The 17,778-nt window shown below is 45.0% G+C and overlaps 1 protein-coding gene and 1 long non-coding RNA gene across 2 annotated transcripts in view; one reads left to right on the top strand and one right to left on the bottom strand.

Moving 5' to 3' along the window:
* The window catches only part of LOC115465355, a 281,729-nt gene extending 269,367 nt beyond the window's left edge, over positions 1-12,362 (top strand). Inside the window, exon 5 of the mRNA XM_030195780.1 lies at positions 10,629-12,362. Within this exon, the coding sequence (XP_030051640.1) occupies positions 10,629-10,757 (129 nt within the window). The 3' untranslated portion in view covers positions 10,758-12,362. The remainder of the gene's footprint in view (positions 1-10,628) is intronic.
* A 2,378-nt stretch (positions 12,363-14,740) lies between these two features.
* On the bottom strand, positions 14,741-17,307 carry LOC115465354. The gene is made up of 2 exons (XR_003941402.1): positions 16,103-17,307; positions 14,741-15,914 (listed from the first exon to the last, which is right to left on the bottom strand). It is a non-coding gene; the product is annotated as an uncharacterized LOC115465354 (long non-coding RNA).
* Positions 17,308-17,778: the final 471 nt, after the last annotated feature.

The following is a 17,778-nucleotide window of genomic DNA, read 5'->3' as shown; positions in this document are numbered from 1 at the left end:
CCAGTGAAGTGACTTGAGGAGAGGGTTAATGTGAGCATAGCGACTCTGGCGGAAAATGAGATTTAATCAGCTTTGGTGCACAAATTTAATGACTATATGTTCATTAGATTTATCAGATGCAGTGGGTTATTGCAACACATTATAAAAGGCCTTAGATTGATTAGTGCCTATGAAAAATCACATTATTAAAAGAAATCATAGTGTCCCTTGGCTCTCCTCTAAATTAGAGGAGAAACAAGTATTGCGTAGAGCAGAAAGAGCTTAATGTACATCTCCCAAGTCCTGAGATGATAGCTTGTTATCAGGAGTTTCGTAAGATTATTTAACAAACAGATTCAGTCCTTCTCTTTGGATGTGGAGTTTTTTTTGAGGTTGACTTCTGACAAGTCAAGCCATTCTTCAACACAAGCTAGCATGCTATCCTGTCAGTAATTTGCAGAGGTGTCTAGGGTTGTTCGGATAATTGATTTAACTGTCTACTGATGTAACATGGGAAAATTTATTTGGTATCTGATAGGTTGGTATTAGTTATAGATGCCTGTCACGAAATGCCTAGCCACCTGCCTGGGGCTACTCCGCAACCACTTAGAGGGTCTATCCCCAGCAGAGCTCAGGTCCACCTGCACCTGCCACTCGTGCTCTACACTATTATTGTCCTCCCACTGACTGGGTCCCAACCACCTCTGGGCGAGTCTCCCATTCTCAAATTATCCCCAGTGATTTCTAGGTTACTGGAGCCACACTCCCAGTGGTCCCACAGTTCCCAGAAAGCACTCACAGACCCAACACACAAGCCACCAGGATTCTTTATCAGTCCAGACAGGCAGGGCGAACAAACAAATTTGTTTATTCTTATATTGAACAGTGGACAGAAAATGTGCAATCAGCAAACAATAACAGGTACCTGAAAATATGGATCAATTATAACATTATCTAGACATTTGTATACTGTCTAAACAGTAACTGGGAAGATCAGGACACATAGCTACTCGCAAGTTATTAAATATAACTGTTTTATAGGGCCTTGGCAAAGAGAGCCCTCCCTCCCTCTCTCTTTTCTTCCTGGCTAAGACTGGGGCAAAAGCCAGTACAGTCCAAATGAAAACGAGCTCCTGGGCCAATTAGAGCTCAGACAACAAGTTTGAAAGTATACTGCAGACTGCCTTTCCTAAAGGCTTAAATAAAGAGAACAGCCTTGGTTCTACAGCAGCTTCAAAATATAAACATTCACCACCTGCTGGCCAAACTAGAGAAATACACTTCAGAATTATTTAAGGCAGATTTCCAGGCTTAAAAAAACACAGTTCTGTCAATGCCTCCTTAAATAATTCAACCAGTCCTTTAGATTTATGTTCACCATCTGCTTAAACAACTAAAGGAAGATTAAGTATTTCCTTTCTCATATTTTGTTAATGAATCTTTTGAAGAAAGTTTCTTTCCTGACTCTTTGAAGTGTGCGTCCATTAGACCTTTGTTTAAAAAAAATCACAAATTAGATCAAATGTTGGTGGTAATTTTCATTCAATTTTGTCGCTTTTTTTTTAATCAGCGATGTTTGTTACAGGAGTTTACTGATGCAAATAACATCTTAGATCATTATCAACTTTGCTTTTAGGTCAAAACATAGTACAGAGACACTCCTGTTGTCAATCTTTGATTCTGTTAGAGCTAGATTTGATAGGAGTATTAATTATTTTATGATTATCCTTGATATTACAGCAGCATTTGAGACTATTGATCATCAATTTTTACTTAATCGATTAAAAGCATTTGGGATTGCAGGTTAAGTAATTTCATTATTTAAATCTTTAATCAGATGTTCAGAGTTTGCATAAGTACATAAGTATTGCCATACTGGGAAAGACCAAAGGTCCATCATGCCCAGCATCCTGTTTCCAACAGTGGCCAATCCAGGTCACAAATACCTGGCAAGATCCCCAAAAAGTGCAAAACATTTTATACTGCTTATCCCAGAAATAGTGTATTTTCCTCAAGTCCATTTAAAAATGGTCTATGGACTTTTCCTTTAGGAAGCCATCCAAACCTTTTTTTAAACTCCGCTAAGCTAACCGCCTTTACCACATTCTCTGGCAATGAATTCCAGAGTTTAATTACACGTTGAGTGGACAAAAAGTTTCTCCGATTCGTTTTAAATTTACTACATTGTAGCTTCATCGCATGCCCCCTAGTCCTAGTATTTTTGGAAAGCGTGAACAGACGCTTCACATCTACCCGTTCAACTCCACTCATTATTTTATAGACCTCTATCATATCTCCCCTCAGCCGCCTTTTCTCCAAGCTGAAGAGCCCTAGCCGCTTTAGCCTTTCCTCACAGGGAAGTCGTCCCATCCCCTTTATCATTTTCTCTGCACCTTTTCTAATTCCACTATATCTTTTTTGAGATGTGGCGACCAGAATTGAACACAACATTCGAGGTGCGGTCGCACCATGGAGTGATACAAAGGCATCTCCTGGGGAACTGAGTTCGATTCCCACTGCAGCTCCTTGTGACTCTGGGCAAGTCACTTAACCCTCCATTGCCCCAGGTACAAAATAAAGTACCTGAATATATGTAAACCGCTTTGAATGTAGTTGCAAAAACCTCAGAAAGGCGGTATATCAAGTCCCATTTCCCTTTCCCAATATAACATCCTCAATTTTGTTTTCCATTCCTTTCCTAATAATACCTAATATTCTATTTGCTTTCTTAGCCGCAGCAGCACACTGAGCAGAAGGTTTGAATGTATGATCAACGACGACACCTAGATCCCTTTCTTGGTCCGCGACTCCTAACGTGGAACCTTGCATGACAATAGTTATAATTCGGGTTCCTCTTTCCCACATGCATCACTTTGCACTTGCTCACATTAAACGTCATCTGCCATTTAGACGCCCAGTCTCCCAGGGTTTGTCAGGGTTCTAAGTGCTTGTGTCACGGAGTGTGAATCGGGAGTACCACAAGGATCTGCATTATCAGCCATGATGTTTAGCATATACATGGTTCTGGTTGTAAGTACTTGCTTGATGATCAGTTTTCTGTCCCAGTTGAAACATCTATGGATTCCACATCAGAGTTAACGTAATTACCAGCTGGATACACGCCAATTGCTTCTGCCTTAATGAGGCCAAGATGTAGATTTTGTTTTTCGGGCAGCTTACATGAGTGTACTTTTTCCAGCATACTTATCTACTGATGGTAATGAAATACCAGGTCTAAAAGAACTACGATATTGCAGATTACTTTGCACTTGGGGTATAAGAATCCAAGGGAACGGTACAGTAAAGGGGGTGAAGTACGTCTGTGTGCAAAAGAAGAGTGGGACTTTGGGGTGATTGTGTCTGATAACCTTAAGATGGCCAAAGAGGTAGAAAAGGGGACGGTCAAAGCCAGAAAGATGCTTGGTTGCATAAGGAGAAGCAGGACCAGCAGGAAAAAAAGAGGTGTCAGTGCCCTTGTTGAAGTCTCTGGTGTGGCCCCCATTTAGAGTACTGCTTGCAGTTCTGGAGACCGCAACTATAGAAAGATACACACAGGATGGATTCGGTCCAGAGGGCGGTTACAAAATTAGGAAGCGGTTTCTGTCATAAAACATAAGGATAAGCTCATGAATCTCAACATGTATACGCTGGAAGTGAGGCGGGAGAGAGGGGATATGATAGAGACATTTAAATAACTCAGTGGCATGAATGTGCAGGAGGTGAGCCTTTATCAAATGAAGGGAAACTGTGGAATGAGGGGGCATACGACAAAGTTAAGAGGAAATAGACTTGGGAGAAATCGAAGAAAACACTCCACGGAAATTGTGGTGGATACGTGGAATGGCCTCCCGGTGGAGGTTGCGGAGACTAGGACTGTCGGAATTTAAGAAAGCGTGGGACAGGCATGTGGGATCCCTTAGGAAAGGAAGAGTTAGGGGTTACAGAGGATGGGCAGACTGGATGGGCCATTTGGCCCTTATCTGCCGTCATGCTCTCTGTTTCTATATTTCTACGCCTCCCTTTCTCTGCGAGGACATCTAAGTCAAATAGTTAAGTCGGTATTCTTTAAATTGAGGCCGGTTAGGCATTATTTGGATTTTGCCAGATTCCAGATTGTAATTCGAAGTCTGGTAATTTTCATGCTTCAGTTATTCTAGTGCAATGCTTCTCAACCAGTGTTGATCCCAAGAGATGAGGAGGTGTGTTGGTGTTTTCTTTACAAAGCTGGGAAGGCCAGCAATCTTGAGTCAGGTTCTTGAAATCCCCCCGTAACTGGTCCCTGTTTCTGATTCCCTTCAACCCCCAATAACAACTGCGGCCTCCAGCCCCAACTGAACTTGTTGCAGGTCTGCTTGGCCGTAGGTTCTGTTTGCTGTGTGAGTTTCCGAGTAGCGTATTTGCAGGTTTTTGTGTTGCTTCGCAGCGTCTGGCAGTGGAGGGAGTTTGTTTTGCTATTACTGAGGTCACACCAGAATCTGAATATATATTTGTTGTGTTTGTATGACCAACGAGAAGGCTGGGACTTGATGTATTGCTTTTTGATATGGGGCAAGCAAATTCATACTAAACTTATAATTAAACGATGAATTATTTAGGTTTGCTTTGTTCAGCTGTGAATTTTAGTTTTCGGTGTGTCACAACGGAAGAAAGGTTGAGAACCGCCGCCGTAGCGTATCTAGGTTCATGATGGCAGAATGCAACAGTTTTTCTGTTAACGAATAGCCAATATTTACTTATAAAATTGTATTGATCACCCATCCTTGGCTCATTGTGCATGAAATCATAATGTACCTAGACCCATTTTCTGTGCATTAAGAATCGATTTATTTATTAGGATTTATTTACTGCCGTTTTTAAGGAATTCACTCGGGGCCCCCTTTCACTAAACAGGAAGTACCACCGGGCTACCTGTGCAAGCCTGTTGGTACTTCCCACCCCTAGTGCGCCGTCATATCCGGCGCTACAAAAAATATATTTATTTTTGTAGCACCGGAGTGAACCTGGCGGTAATCGGGAATAAACTTCCTGAGTCAGTACGTCAAGTTCCATCTCAGGCCTTATTCAAATCTAGGCTAAAAGCCCACCTTTTTGAGGCTGCTTTTAACTCCTAACGCCTATTCACCTGGTCAGTACCCATGTCTGTAAGTAATTCCCTTATCCGTGTTTCGGCATTGTGACTGCATCAGGGGTCTTGTAGATGCTATGTAACATAAAACACCAGCAATTGCGAAATAGATGTTTGCACTCAATGAACAGCATTTCTTACTTTTGGACAGGTTTAAAGATAGTTTGCTGGCCTCTGTAAGTGAACGTTATTTTGGATCTCCTGGGCATATTACATTTTTGTTGTTTTAGTTTACCCTGTGCAGACACGTTTCAGAATTGCTGGTATTTTGTTACACTCTTGTCACCTCTCGCCTAGATTATTGCAACCTGCTTCTCACCGGCCTCCCACTTAGTCATCTCTCTCCTCTTCAATCAGTCCAAAACTCTGCTGCGCGACTCAGAGTCGCTGTGCTCACATTAGCCCTCTCCTCAAGTCACTTCACTGGCTCCCTATCTGTTTCCGCATTCAATTCAAACTTGTCTTACTGACCTACAAGTGCATTCACTCTATCGCTCCCCAGTACCTCTCCACTCTTGTCTCTCCCTACGCCCCCCCCCCCCCCCCCCACACACACACACACACACTCAGATACTCCGTTCTGGGATAAATCTGTCTTGTCTGTCCCCTTCTCCTCTACTGCTAATTCCAGACTCCGTTCCTTTTATCTTGCTGCACCTCATGCCTGGAATAGACTTCCCGAGCCTGTACGTCTAGCCCCGTCTTTGGTCGTTTTCAAGTCCAGACTCAAAGCCCACCTCTTTACCACTGCTTTTGACTCCTAACCACAACTCACTTGCCCTGTCCTTTTATCCTCACCTCTTTATTCCCTTACCTCTTAGTTGTCCTGTCTGTTTGCCTGTCCTATTTAGTGAGCTCTTTGAGCAGGGACTGTCTTTTCATGTATGGTGTACAGTGCTGCGTATGCCTTGTAGCGCTATAGAAGTGCTAAGTAGTAGTAGTAGTAATGTAGAAGCCTGCTCTTGCAGATCAGCAACGCGGCCGCGTAGGCTTGTGTTTCTGTGAGTCTGACGCCCTGCACATACGTGCAGGGCGTCAGACTCACAGAAACAGAAGCCTGCGCGGCCACGTTGCTGATCTGCAAGGGCAGGCTTCTAGATGGAATGTTGCTAGTGGAGGAGTAGCCTAGTGGTTAGTGCAGTGGAACATGGGATGTTGTTACTATTTGAGATTCTGGAATGTTGCTATTACTTGAGATTCTACATGGAATGTTGCTACTATTGGAGATTCTGTTGCTTCTATTTCAGATTCTACATGGAATGTTGCTTTTACACTAGCAACATTCCATTTTTAGATTGTGAGCTCTTTGAGCAGGGACTGTCTTTTCATGTATGGTGTACAGCGCTGTGTATGCCTTGTAGCGCTATAGAAGTGATAAGTAGTAGTATAACATCTACAAGACTCCCCCCCCCCCCCCCCCCCGATGCAGGCGTGACACCAAAACACTGCCGTCAATGAATAGTTTTTTGTCCTTCGGACCTGCAGTTTCTTCCCCTTTTGTTGCCGTCTCTGCTGCGAGTGCTCTCCTTGGAGTTTTCTGCAGAGTATTTCTTCTTTGGTGTGCCGTTATTCTGAATATTTACATGTGTAATGTGCGTAAATGTGAGCTGCTGAGTACAGAATGCCACAGGGACAAAGTTTGTCCCCATCCCCACCCCATGGGTTCTGTCTCCGTCCCTGCCCCATCCCCGCAGGCCCTGTCTCCATCCCCGCCCCATCCACGCAGGTTCTGTCCCCTCCCTGTCCCCGTGGGCTCTGTCCTCATCTATAGAAGCCTTGAACACTTATGATTTTATATTTAAATCTTTTTATTCAAGTATAAAAAGAAACAATATGCTGTGCAGCTGTTGTGTATAAATTAGAAATAGAAAACAGTAATAACAATGAGCAGCTATAATAACCCTCCTTCCCACCACCCCACCCTACCCTTCCAACTAGAAAATGGCACATGGACAAAGTTTGTCCCTGTCCCTGTGGGTTCTGTCCCCATCCCCGTGTCATTCTCTACTCCTGAGTTATAGAATTGCCCTTCACATGAGAAGGGGTTGTGAAAGAAATTGGTGATGTTGGTGTGGTGCAGCTAGTTCAGGACAGACTTCCAGGTCTGGTTAGTAAACAGGTGGAAGATAGAGGCACAGAGAAAAGTAGTCCGGTCCCTGGATAGTGCTGAAAATCTGATGGTCAGGAAGAAGGGTAAAAACCAGGGCTGTGGAGTTGAAGTTGGAAGCAATTTTGGGTGACGTCGGAGCCATTGTCAACAAAAATGTACGGTCTCTGACTGCAGCTTCAAAATAAAAACTTAAAACATTAAAATGTATGGTAAATTTTATCATTTTATACTTAGACTGGTAAAAAAGGCCCGTTTCCAACAGAAAGGAAACGGGCGCTAGGAAGGTTCCAGGGCCCCCTCTCCACTCCCCCTCCCCCCCTCATCACCCCTTCCTCCCCCCTCCCCCCCAGGACCAACCCACCCTCTCTCGTCTGAGAACTCCCACACCTCCCCTCCCCCTCTTTTCTCAGGACCTCCACCCCCTCCCCCTCTCTCTTGTCTCAGGCCCCCCCCCCCCTCCGATTTCCGCCACCCAGCACCTTCCTCCCTCTGTCTCTGTGGCCTCCGAGTGCAAGGAGGGCGTGTGCGAGTGCCCCAGCCCTTCATAAGTGGCAGCTGCTGTTTAAAAAGTTTTACCTCCTGCTCGGCCGGCAACACTCAAGTTCACCAAGTACAGACACCGCTTCAGATGCCACTCCTGGTAAAGACCAAAACCAGCAGACAGGAAAATGGATGCCCAATGGATAAAGAACTAGTAAAACCAGCGTGTCCCACATAGAAGGCCCCATGCCCTGAGTGTATGTACTCTGTAGATACCATCTATACCTCTTCCCTTGGTGCCCTGATTTCATCCCATGGCTTCCAGTACCATCTTTACGCTGATGACTCTCAGATCTACATCTCCACCCCTGAAATCTCAACCTCGATCCAGGACAAAATCTCAGTCTGCTTGTCTGACATTGCTGCTTGGATGTCTCAAAGCCATCTAAAGCTCAACATGACCAAAACTGAACTTCTCATTTTTCCCCCTAAACCCACCTACCCTCTTCCTCCTTTCTCTATCTCTGTTAATGGCACTCACATCCTCCCTGTCTCCTCGGCTCGTAACCTTGGAGTCATCTTTGATTCCTCTCTCTCCTTCTCTGCCCATATTCAACAGATCGCCAAAACCTGTCGCTTCTTTATCTACATTAGCAAAATTTGCCCCTTCCTTTCTGAATACGCTGCTAGAACCCTTATCCACACCCTTGTCGCCTCTCGCTTGGACTATTGCAGTTTACTTCTCACTGGTCTTCCGCTCAGCCATCTCTCTCCTCTCCAATCTGTCCAAAATTCTGCGGCACGACTTGTTTTCCGCCAGAATCATTATACCCACACTAGCCCACTCCTCAAGTCACTTCACTGGCTCCCTGTCCGCTTCCGCATTCAATTTAAACTTCTCATACTGACCTTTAAATGCATCCACTCTGCAGCCCCCCATTACCTCTCCGCTCTCATCTCTCCCTACATTCCTCCCCGTGAACTCCGCTCGCTTGACAAATCTCTTTTGTCGTCCTCCTCCTCCTCCACTGCTAACTCCAGGCTTCGCTCTTTTTCTCTCGCGGCACCTTATGCCTGGAAAAGACTTCCTGGACCTATACGTCTAGCTTCATCTCTAGCTGTTTTCAAATCTATGCTGAAAACCCACCTTTTCACTGCTGCTTTTAGCTCCTAGCCACAATTGCCCTCCCCTTGTCCCTTCCTCCCTTCTCACCTATTACTTCCCTCACCCGTAACTGTCTTGTCTGTCTGTATACTTAGATTGTAAGCTCTTTTGAGCAGGGACTGTCTCTTTGTATCAGGTGTTCAGCACTGCGTGCGTCTGGTAGCGCTATACAAATGCTAATAATAATAATAACTATTTTGTTGGCCAAGTAATTTCTAATTATTGGTAATCTGTTGCACGTCCTTGTTTGGTTTGTGTGTTTTTTTTAATTGATTCGCTCATGGTTACAAATGGTTTGGTCAGATCCTAAACTCTTATGGACAGTGATTGCATTTGATTTAGGCTTTTCAGCGAGGCAAAGACTGAAGTGGCTTTGAACTTTGACAGGCTGACTGCAAATTGAAATCCATTAGGGTGGCCTTTTAGGATGGGGTCTCAGCCTATTTAATCTTCATATGCCAAGCATGACACTGGAGGGTCAAAGGTTCCTAGACAGGTCTTTCTACTAGCCAAAGGACAAAATAAGGCCTAGGTTTATTTCTGAAAGGCGTAATCTCTTCACAAAAGAACATCCATTAGTGATTTGTGAGTTAGACTTCTCCTGGTATGTTTTGTATGGGATCAATTATTCAGTTCCAGAACAAGTACTTAAGTACAGGCTGTCTCTTCAAAGGAAGACTTGATGTTCAAGGGGTGTGAGACTGGCCTGAATGCTTGTAACTTTACCAGGTTTTCCCTGGTGCCCTGCCAGTATAAAGGAAGAGCCACTTCCTATGGTGTAAGGGTGTCTTGGTTCATAAATTCAATCTTTGGGGATTGTCTAAGGTATTTGCCATAGCCTTTTAGGGAAAGAATCTTTTCAGAAAGGTTTTATATGGTGCATTGTAAATCTAGGCTAGACAAGAGGTGTTTATCACCCTTCTAAAAAGTTAGTCCATTAGCCTTTCTGGAACTAAGGAGAAGCTTGGAGAGGAATTGTGGGATCATAGGACATTTGCAGGGCAGCTTTAAAATGTTTAAACTATATGGAAGGGTGGGCTTCTCATTTCCGCCGAGGTTAGCATTCACATATGACTCGAAATACTACTACTACTACTAAACATTTCTAAAGCGCTACTAGGGTTACGCAGCGCTGTACAATTTAACATAAAAGGACAGGCCCTGCTCAAAGAGCTTACAATCTAAAGGACAAGTGAGTAGACGATACGATGGGGGCAGTCAATTTGGGGCAGTCCGGATATCCTGAAGGTAAGAGTTAGGTGCCGAAGGCAGCATTGAAGAGGTGGGCTTTAAGCAGAGACTTAAAGATGGGCAGGGAGGGGACTTGACGTAGGGGAAATACTTGAACGATTACTCAAATGCATGGTGAAAGAAGGTATAGCCCCACAATTTTGGTTTTAAACAAAAAAAGCTAATTTTTAAAAAATGAATCTGCACAATAATCTATCCAACCCATTTCTTTTTTATTAAACTTTTAAGATATATCTCCCTTTCTTATCACAAATGCTCCATAATGATGTTCAAACAAGCATGTGAAAGTTGGGCACCCTAGAGTACTAGGATTCCTGTTCTGACAACATTAACAAACTGGTTTGTTCTATTTAAGAACCGAACTTGAGGCCCTTTGTACCGCTCAGTGTTGTGTCTCTGTGGGAACCAGAGTGACAGTCCGTTAAAGACAAAGTCCGTCCAATATCATTGATAGCGCTTTGTATTATTCGTCAACATGTTCTGTTATTCATCCACTGTTTTGTTTTTGTTTGTTGCAGAGTATTGGCGGAAGTCGCCCAACTCCACACTACATCTACGACCCATCGACCTTCGCCTTCCGCTCCCTCAGCACCTTGAAACCATTGAGCCCAATTGCTCCAATTGAAGAACCATCATGTGCCTACTGAAGGAGATCCAAAAAAAACAAACAAAAAAAAAGTGACCGACTGATCAACGCCAGCTGACTGGACAGCAGTCAAGGGCAGAGACAGTTTGTGATATGGAACATTGATCTCATCACTGAGGACAGCTTCTTCTATCTAATTCATACAGTTATTAGCAGTGGCAGTGTATTGTCAGAAGGGAGTTCCGGGGAAGTGAGGAGGTTTGTCAGTGTAGAAGCAAGTCAGTTTTTTTTTTTTTTAAAAGAAGACTGAGAACTGTCTAAAGGTGTCGGAGACATGTTGAGAATAATGTGAACCGTAGAGGAGCGGTTGAGGTTGTTTTGAGTTTAAGCTTATTAATGGCTGGGCCAGTGGCTTGGTTCTGTTGGCGTGGGAAGGCGCCAATACTTTGTTGCCTTGTACAGTTGTCCAGCAGTAACAACCCAAGGTCATTGAAGGTGTAACCCAGCGTAGTTCTACACAGAGAATGCTGCTTTTAATATTTTTTTTTGTTTTAACCCTTGTTCTGTTGACCTGCTTTTTCTAGCAAAGCACAGACATAGGTTCGCGCCTTTTAAAGGGGAAGGAAAATCTCTGTGTGCTTTGGAGTTTGAACCTCTGGAGAAACGTGCTGGTGTATATTTTGATTGATTCAGCAATCTGCTATTTTTCTACACGTATTTTTGTAATTTCTTTTCTCTACATGCTTCTGGAAGGGGCAGAGCAATGATAAAAAAAAACAAAACAAAACTGGGTGGCCTGTATTTTTGTTTTTTTGAACTAGCTTGACAGCATGCATCTGAGGTGCCCGACACTTCCATCCCTGAGCTTAGCCGGGAAGGCACTTTGTGGCAGCCACCACGGCTCGTGCGTCAGTGGAGCAGTGGCCTGCATCTCTAGACTGGCACCGGCCAGTTTCCAAGTTCAGTCTCTGAAGGGAAGGCCAGGGGGTTAGATGGAGTAAGTTTACCCTTTGGTCCCACTGGAGGAGGTGTGATGCCTCTGGAGCCAAACTGGTGAAGTCAGGTCAGCAGTGTGGGGTGAAATCTTACAGGACCTGCTGTCTAGTGCTGTTTTCAGTCTGGGGACAACAGGATAACTCAAGTGCCGGATAGTCGGCACTGAAAACTGTTCACACACATTAAATTGACAAAACAGAAGAATCAGCTTTAACCCTCAGCGCTTACTTTTAATTCTACAATGCGGACGGAAGGATGTTTTTGTTCTGTAATTATGACATTTAGCGGCGGGAACTGAGGTCTTCAGTTCCATTCCTTGTAGGCCCAGTGCACTTTCAGTACCAAAGTATGCAAATTTGAGTCACTTAGATCAAACGTGTGCAAATTGTGGATAGCTGAGGGGGGAGGGGCAGGTAACTGTGACTGACATTAAGAAATATCTCTCTTAGCTGCAACATTTGTGAACCCAACAGCCACAGCTTTTAAAATATTATTCTGCATTCCCACTCTTCCAGAAACTTCTGCATTCCCACAGCTTTGCTTTGTCGACTGACTTGGTGCTGGTATTGATTTTGATGTGGCATAACTAAGTCTTCATTGCGAGTGGAGGAGTGGCCTAGTGGTTAGGGTGGTGGACTTTGGTCCTGGGGAACTGAGGAACTGAGTTCGATTCCCATTTCAGGCACAGGCAGCTCCTTGTGACTCTGGGCAAGTCACTTAACCCTCCATTGCCCCATGTAAGCCGCATTGAGCCTGCCATGAGTGGGAAAGCGCAGGGTACAAATGTAACAAAAAATAAAATAGATACTATTGGAGATTCTACATGGAATGTTGCTACTATTGGAGATTCTACATGGAATGTTGCTATTCCACTAGCAACATTCCATGTAGAAGGCTGCGCAGGCTTCTGCTTCTGTGAGTCTGACATCCTGCACGTACGTGCAGGACGTCAGACTTGCAGAAGCCTGCGCGGCCACATTGGTGATCTGCAAGGGCCGACTTCTACATGGAATGTTGCTAGTGGAATAGCAACATTCCATGTAGAATCTCAAATAGTAGCAACAGTGGAGGGAGGAGTGGCCTAGTGGTTAGGGTGGTGGACTTTGGTCCTGAGGAACTGAGTTCGATTCCCACTTCAAGCACAGGCAGCTCCTTGTGACTCTGGGCAAGTCACTTAACCCTCCATTGCCCCATGTAAGCCGCATTGAGCCTGCCATGAGTGGGAAAGCGCAGGGTACAAATGTAACAAAAATAAAAAAATAACAAAAATAAATTAAGGGGAGCTTTACCTGTGCTTGGCCTGGACAAGTAGTTTTCAAGTCCTGTGCACCCTGGCGTTGGGCATCCATTTTGTGACTGTGGCAACAGCCTGATCAGTGACTGAAGGCAGAAGTAAATGGATGGCTTTAGACAGTGGTTTAATTTTAAGCAATTCATGTTGTTCAACGTACACTCTTTTATGAAACACTTTCAATATACAGCTCCAGTAATCAGGGAAGCCTTTTCTACCAACGTATGTATTTATTTGGATTTTGCTCACACCTTTTTCAGTAGTAGTTCAAGGTGAGTTACGTTTCCCTGTCCCCGGAGGACTCACAATCTGAGTTTGTACCTGAGGCAGTGGAAGGTTAAGTGACTTGCCCAAGGTCACAAGGAGCTGCAGTGGGATTTGAATCGGCCACCTCTGGGTACATAAGTGTTGAGACCGGTGCTCTAACCACTAGGCCTATTCCTCCATTGTGTGATGCTGTTAGGATTTTGTCACTTTTCTGAATTGGCCTGTTCAGAATAGCCATTTTATTTTAAGTCTTCCTCGTTTTGATATTAGCGTCTGCTTTGAAGTCTTAAGTAGGCCCACGGTGAAAAAAAGTAAAACATCGCTTCTGCAGGGAGGGTTGGCCTGGGGGACAGGAATCCATGGCAAAGCAGGGTATGGAACACGCATCAGTTCGCAGTGTTCTAGCTGTGACACCAGAGCGTTGATGCTAGTTGTACTTCTAGCTTTCGTCTCATCCAGACATGATCCGTGATCCCAGCACACTTTACAGCGGGTTCGACAAACCTGTTGGGTCTGAGGGCCGTACTGAAATATGGTGCTATTCCTGGGAGCCAAGTTAAGAACTGGGAGTGGGGATGCCCCTTAATCATAATAAATAGAAAGCAAGGTGGGGAAAGGGACGTCATCTTGCCTCCAGACAGCCACCTAGTCTGCCATGATCATTCTCTAGTCAACCGCCTTTTTCCCCTTCGCCTAGTAGACTGCAGCATGCCGACTGACAAAAGGAACTCAGAGTCTCCTGGAGGGACTTGGCATCCTCTCCTCACCCCCTTCCTCCAGAGTCATGAAGCACGCATGTATGGCACAGTTCTCCACTCTCCAGCACTAGATCATGCTTTGTGACGCCAGCAGACAGACCTGTCTGAAAGTGGAGGACTGCGTGTCGGCAGAGCACGTCGGAAACTACCACCCCTGGACAGCATCAACCGTTCTTACAATCAAAACCAGCAGGATTCCTCTAGCTATGTCCTGCTCTGAGCTGCGGCACTAGTCCACCCTCCCTCATTGCCATGGACCTTCCTCCCCCCCCCCCCCCCCTCAAATTGTGCAGGCAGACTGGTGTTACCGAGGTTCTGGGGTTGGTGAACCAGATGAAGGATGCTTGTGGGACAGAAGTGGTTCATGAGCTGTAGGTTGCCCATCCCAGCTTTACATCATAATTCCTAAAATACTCATGTAGCCAAAACAAGGGTTGAGGAACTGGCTACTGATTGTCGCCACCCAGTCTGTGTTATGGATTTGAAGTTCAAAAATAGAGCTTGTAACTCATTTCACGTAGCCACAGACAGCCACCAGTCACCTGTGGCTGTAATGTTCTGTAACCCTCTGCTTTCCAGTCTTTCCCAGCTGGTGAAGGGGGAAAAGGTAGGATAGGAATGAAATGAATGGCAGGGCTTGGCTGGGATTTGAACCCAGGGCAGATCATTACCCTAGTTCAACAAACTCTTAAGTCCTTGGATGCTATTTTTTTGTGTTTTGTTTTTTTTTTGAGACAAAATGTCTATGTTGACAGGCTGTGGTTTGGGGTGTTATTTAAATATAGCTTATTGGAAAAAAGATTTGCACCTTCCACAGAGTCAAAATTCCAGCCCCAAATTTCATCTAAGCAAACAGTCTCAGAGCAGCACCAGTCCAGGGACTGACTGGTGCTCTGAGACTGTTTCTTGCTACGTTCCTCCTTACAGCATCCTGCATGAGTTCAATTCAGACAGAGAAATGTGGCATTACAGTGTGGTAGTGAGGGACACACTCCATGAAATTTCCAAGGGCTTTTATTTTCCTTCAGATGTAGATATTTCAGCTGGACAGTTGCCATTCCATCGATGCAGATGAGTATTTCTGTATTAATGAAGGTGATATTACAATTCTATTTTTTTGTGGGGTGGGGGGGGGGGGGGAGGTAAATGATATGGGTTGATGGAGACCGAGTAGCCAACTTCTCCCATTTCTGAAGAGAAAGAGGGGACACCTCATCTAATTTTTTTTTACATGAATGTCATTTTTTGTGGGAGGAAGGTGAATGATATGGGTTGATGGAGACCGAGTAGCCAACTTCTCCCATTTCTGAAGAGAAAGAGGGGACACCTCATCTAATTTTTTTTTACATGAATGTCATTTTTTGTGGGAGGAAGGTGAATGATATGGGTTGATGGAGACCGAGTAGCCAGCTTCTCCCATTTCTGAAGAGAAAGAGGGGACACCTCATCTAATTTTTTTTTACATGAATGTCATTTTTTGTGGGAGGAAGGTGAATGATATGGGTTGATGGAGACCGAGTAGCCAGCTTCTCCCATTTCTGAAGAGAAAGAGGGGACACCTCATCTAATTTTTTTTTACATGAATGTCATTTTTTGTGGGAGGAAGGTGAATGATATGGGTTGATGGAGACCGAGTAGCCAGCTTCTCCCATTTCTGAAGAGAAAGAGGGGACACCTCATCTAATTTTTTTTTACATGAATGTCATTTTTTGTGGGAGGAAGGTGAATGATATGGGTTGATGGAGACCGAGTAGCCAGCTTCTCCCATTTCTGAAGAGAAAGAGGGGACACCTCATCTAATTTTTTTTACATGAATGTCATTTTTTGTGGGAGGAAGGTGAATGATATGGGTTGATGGAGACCGAGTAGCCAGCTTCTCCCATTTCTGAAGAGAAAGAGGGGACACCTCATCTAATTTTTTTTTACATGAATGTCATTTTTTGTGGGAGGAAGGTGAATGATATGGGTTGATGGAGACCAAGTAGCCAGCTTCTCCCATTTTTTTTTTAGAGTTCACACTGCCCACTTTTGCCTATTCTAGAGTTCATGAAAAAATTTCCGTATTTCTAGAGAGAGAGGGGGGGGGGGGGACACCCCATCTTATTTTATTGACATCCATGATGATACATTTTGGTAGGTGCTGTGCTTCTTTCCAAATGGAAAAATCTGGGACTACAAGTACCACAGTGCACTTGTAATCACTTCGCTCTGCCTGGTTGCCTCAGTTTATGCTGCTTTAGCTCTGTACCGTCTTCCACTCTTCTCACTGTGCTGAAAATGTCCTAACTCTCAGCCAACCCACTATCCTTGCCATCTTCTTCTGTTACACTTGTGGGCCAACCGCTTCAACCCGAGACTTGATATTATCACTCCTTGCAAGCCCAACGTGATTTCTCTCTTTTCTGGTTCTCTGCCGTTTTTGGTCCTGACTCTCCTTCCCCCCTCACAGCAGTTTTAGTAAGAGCAGAATTTCCAGAACATAAGTGTATTGATCCCTAGGCAGAATGGCCCTTTCTGCCCAGTTGGTCCTATGGATTTCGCAACAGATGGCAGTACAGCGGTAGCTGTAACTCTGTATCTGCAGCAGACTGCCAGAGATCTGTTTTTGAGCACTGAGGCCTGGATAAAGGAGGGTGGGTAGCTACCTTTTGATTTCTGAAGGCGATGAATTTCATTCTCCTCCTGAGGGGACCTGGTCCGTACACACCCAACCTGTTCTGGAGTTTGTACCAACTGTTTCTGATGGAAGTCTCCTCTGTCTCAGCAGCTAATGCAGGGAACTGTATTCACTGTGACATGGCGATGTGGAAATTTGGCTCCTGAATCTTTTCTTTGCCGTTTCTGAACAAATGATGGCTGTTTGGGCCCATAAACTTTTTGCAGAATGTTTTTTTTTTGCTTGCATTGGTGCTGGAAATTGCTGTGCCCTGCCCCCCCTCAGAGCTGCCCTTGACAGCTTTATCACCTTTCCCAGTTTAAATCTGACATCCTAAGTGTAGCCAGAATTTGCCCCATTGCATCTAAAAATGTGGGAAGGGCATTTTCAAAAGAACATCCAGGGTCAGAATAGAGACATCCAGCTCATAATGTTCAAAACAGCCATCCATCTCACATGTATTTTCCAACAGGAAATATTATCGGGATTTCCTATTCGAAAATACATGAGATGGAGGTCCAGAATGAACAGCCATTTGACAAACTGGAAGGTCCAACATATGAACAGCAAAGAAAAAAAATAAGGACAAGGACGTCTGTCTAGTAGCATTCTTAGAAGAATGACCGCACAGACATCCCTGCAGAGCAGAGGGGCAGCCTAGTGGTTAGTACAGTGGACCTTAAACCAGGGGTATAGCTACGTGGGGCCCCCATAGATTTGGCCCTGGACCGCCCTGTCGACGACCCTCTCGACCCCCCCCCCTCCCGCCGTCTGCTACCTTTGCTGGTGGGGGACCCCAACCCCCGCAACCCGAGGCCCTTTTCTTCCTTCGTTCTGTCTCTGAGTCTGACGTCCTGCACGTACAACGTGCAGAACGTCAGACTCAGAAACAGAATGAAGGAAGAAGAGGACCTCGGCTGGGGGGGGGGGGGGGTTGAGTTTCCCCGCTAGCAAAAGTAGACGGCAGTGGGGGAGGGTTGGCGGCGGGAGGGGGGGTCAAGAGGGTCGTCGGCAGGGGGGGTCAAAGTTTTTGGTGGTGGCGACTGGGGGAGGGTCTAAAATATGCCCCCTCCCCTCGGGCTCTGGATCCCCCTCCCGCCAAAGTCTGGCTACA

Source organism: Microcaecilia unicolor, chromosome 3, assembly GCF_901765095.1.
Source record: "Microcaecilia unicolor chromosome 3, aMicUni1.1, whole genome shotgun sequence".
NCBI classification, from domain to species: domain Eukaryota; kingdom Metazoa; phylum Chordata; class Amphibia; order Gymnophiona; family Siphonopidae; genus Microcaecilia; species Microcaecilia unicolor.
The sequence above is the reverse complement of the archived record's forward strand: the minus strand, read 5'-3'. Positions and strand labels throughout refer to the sequence as shown.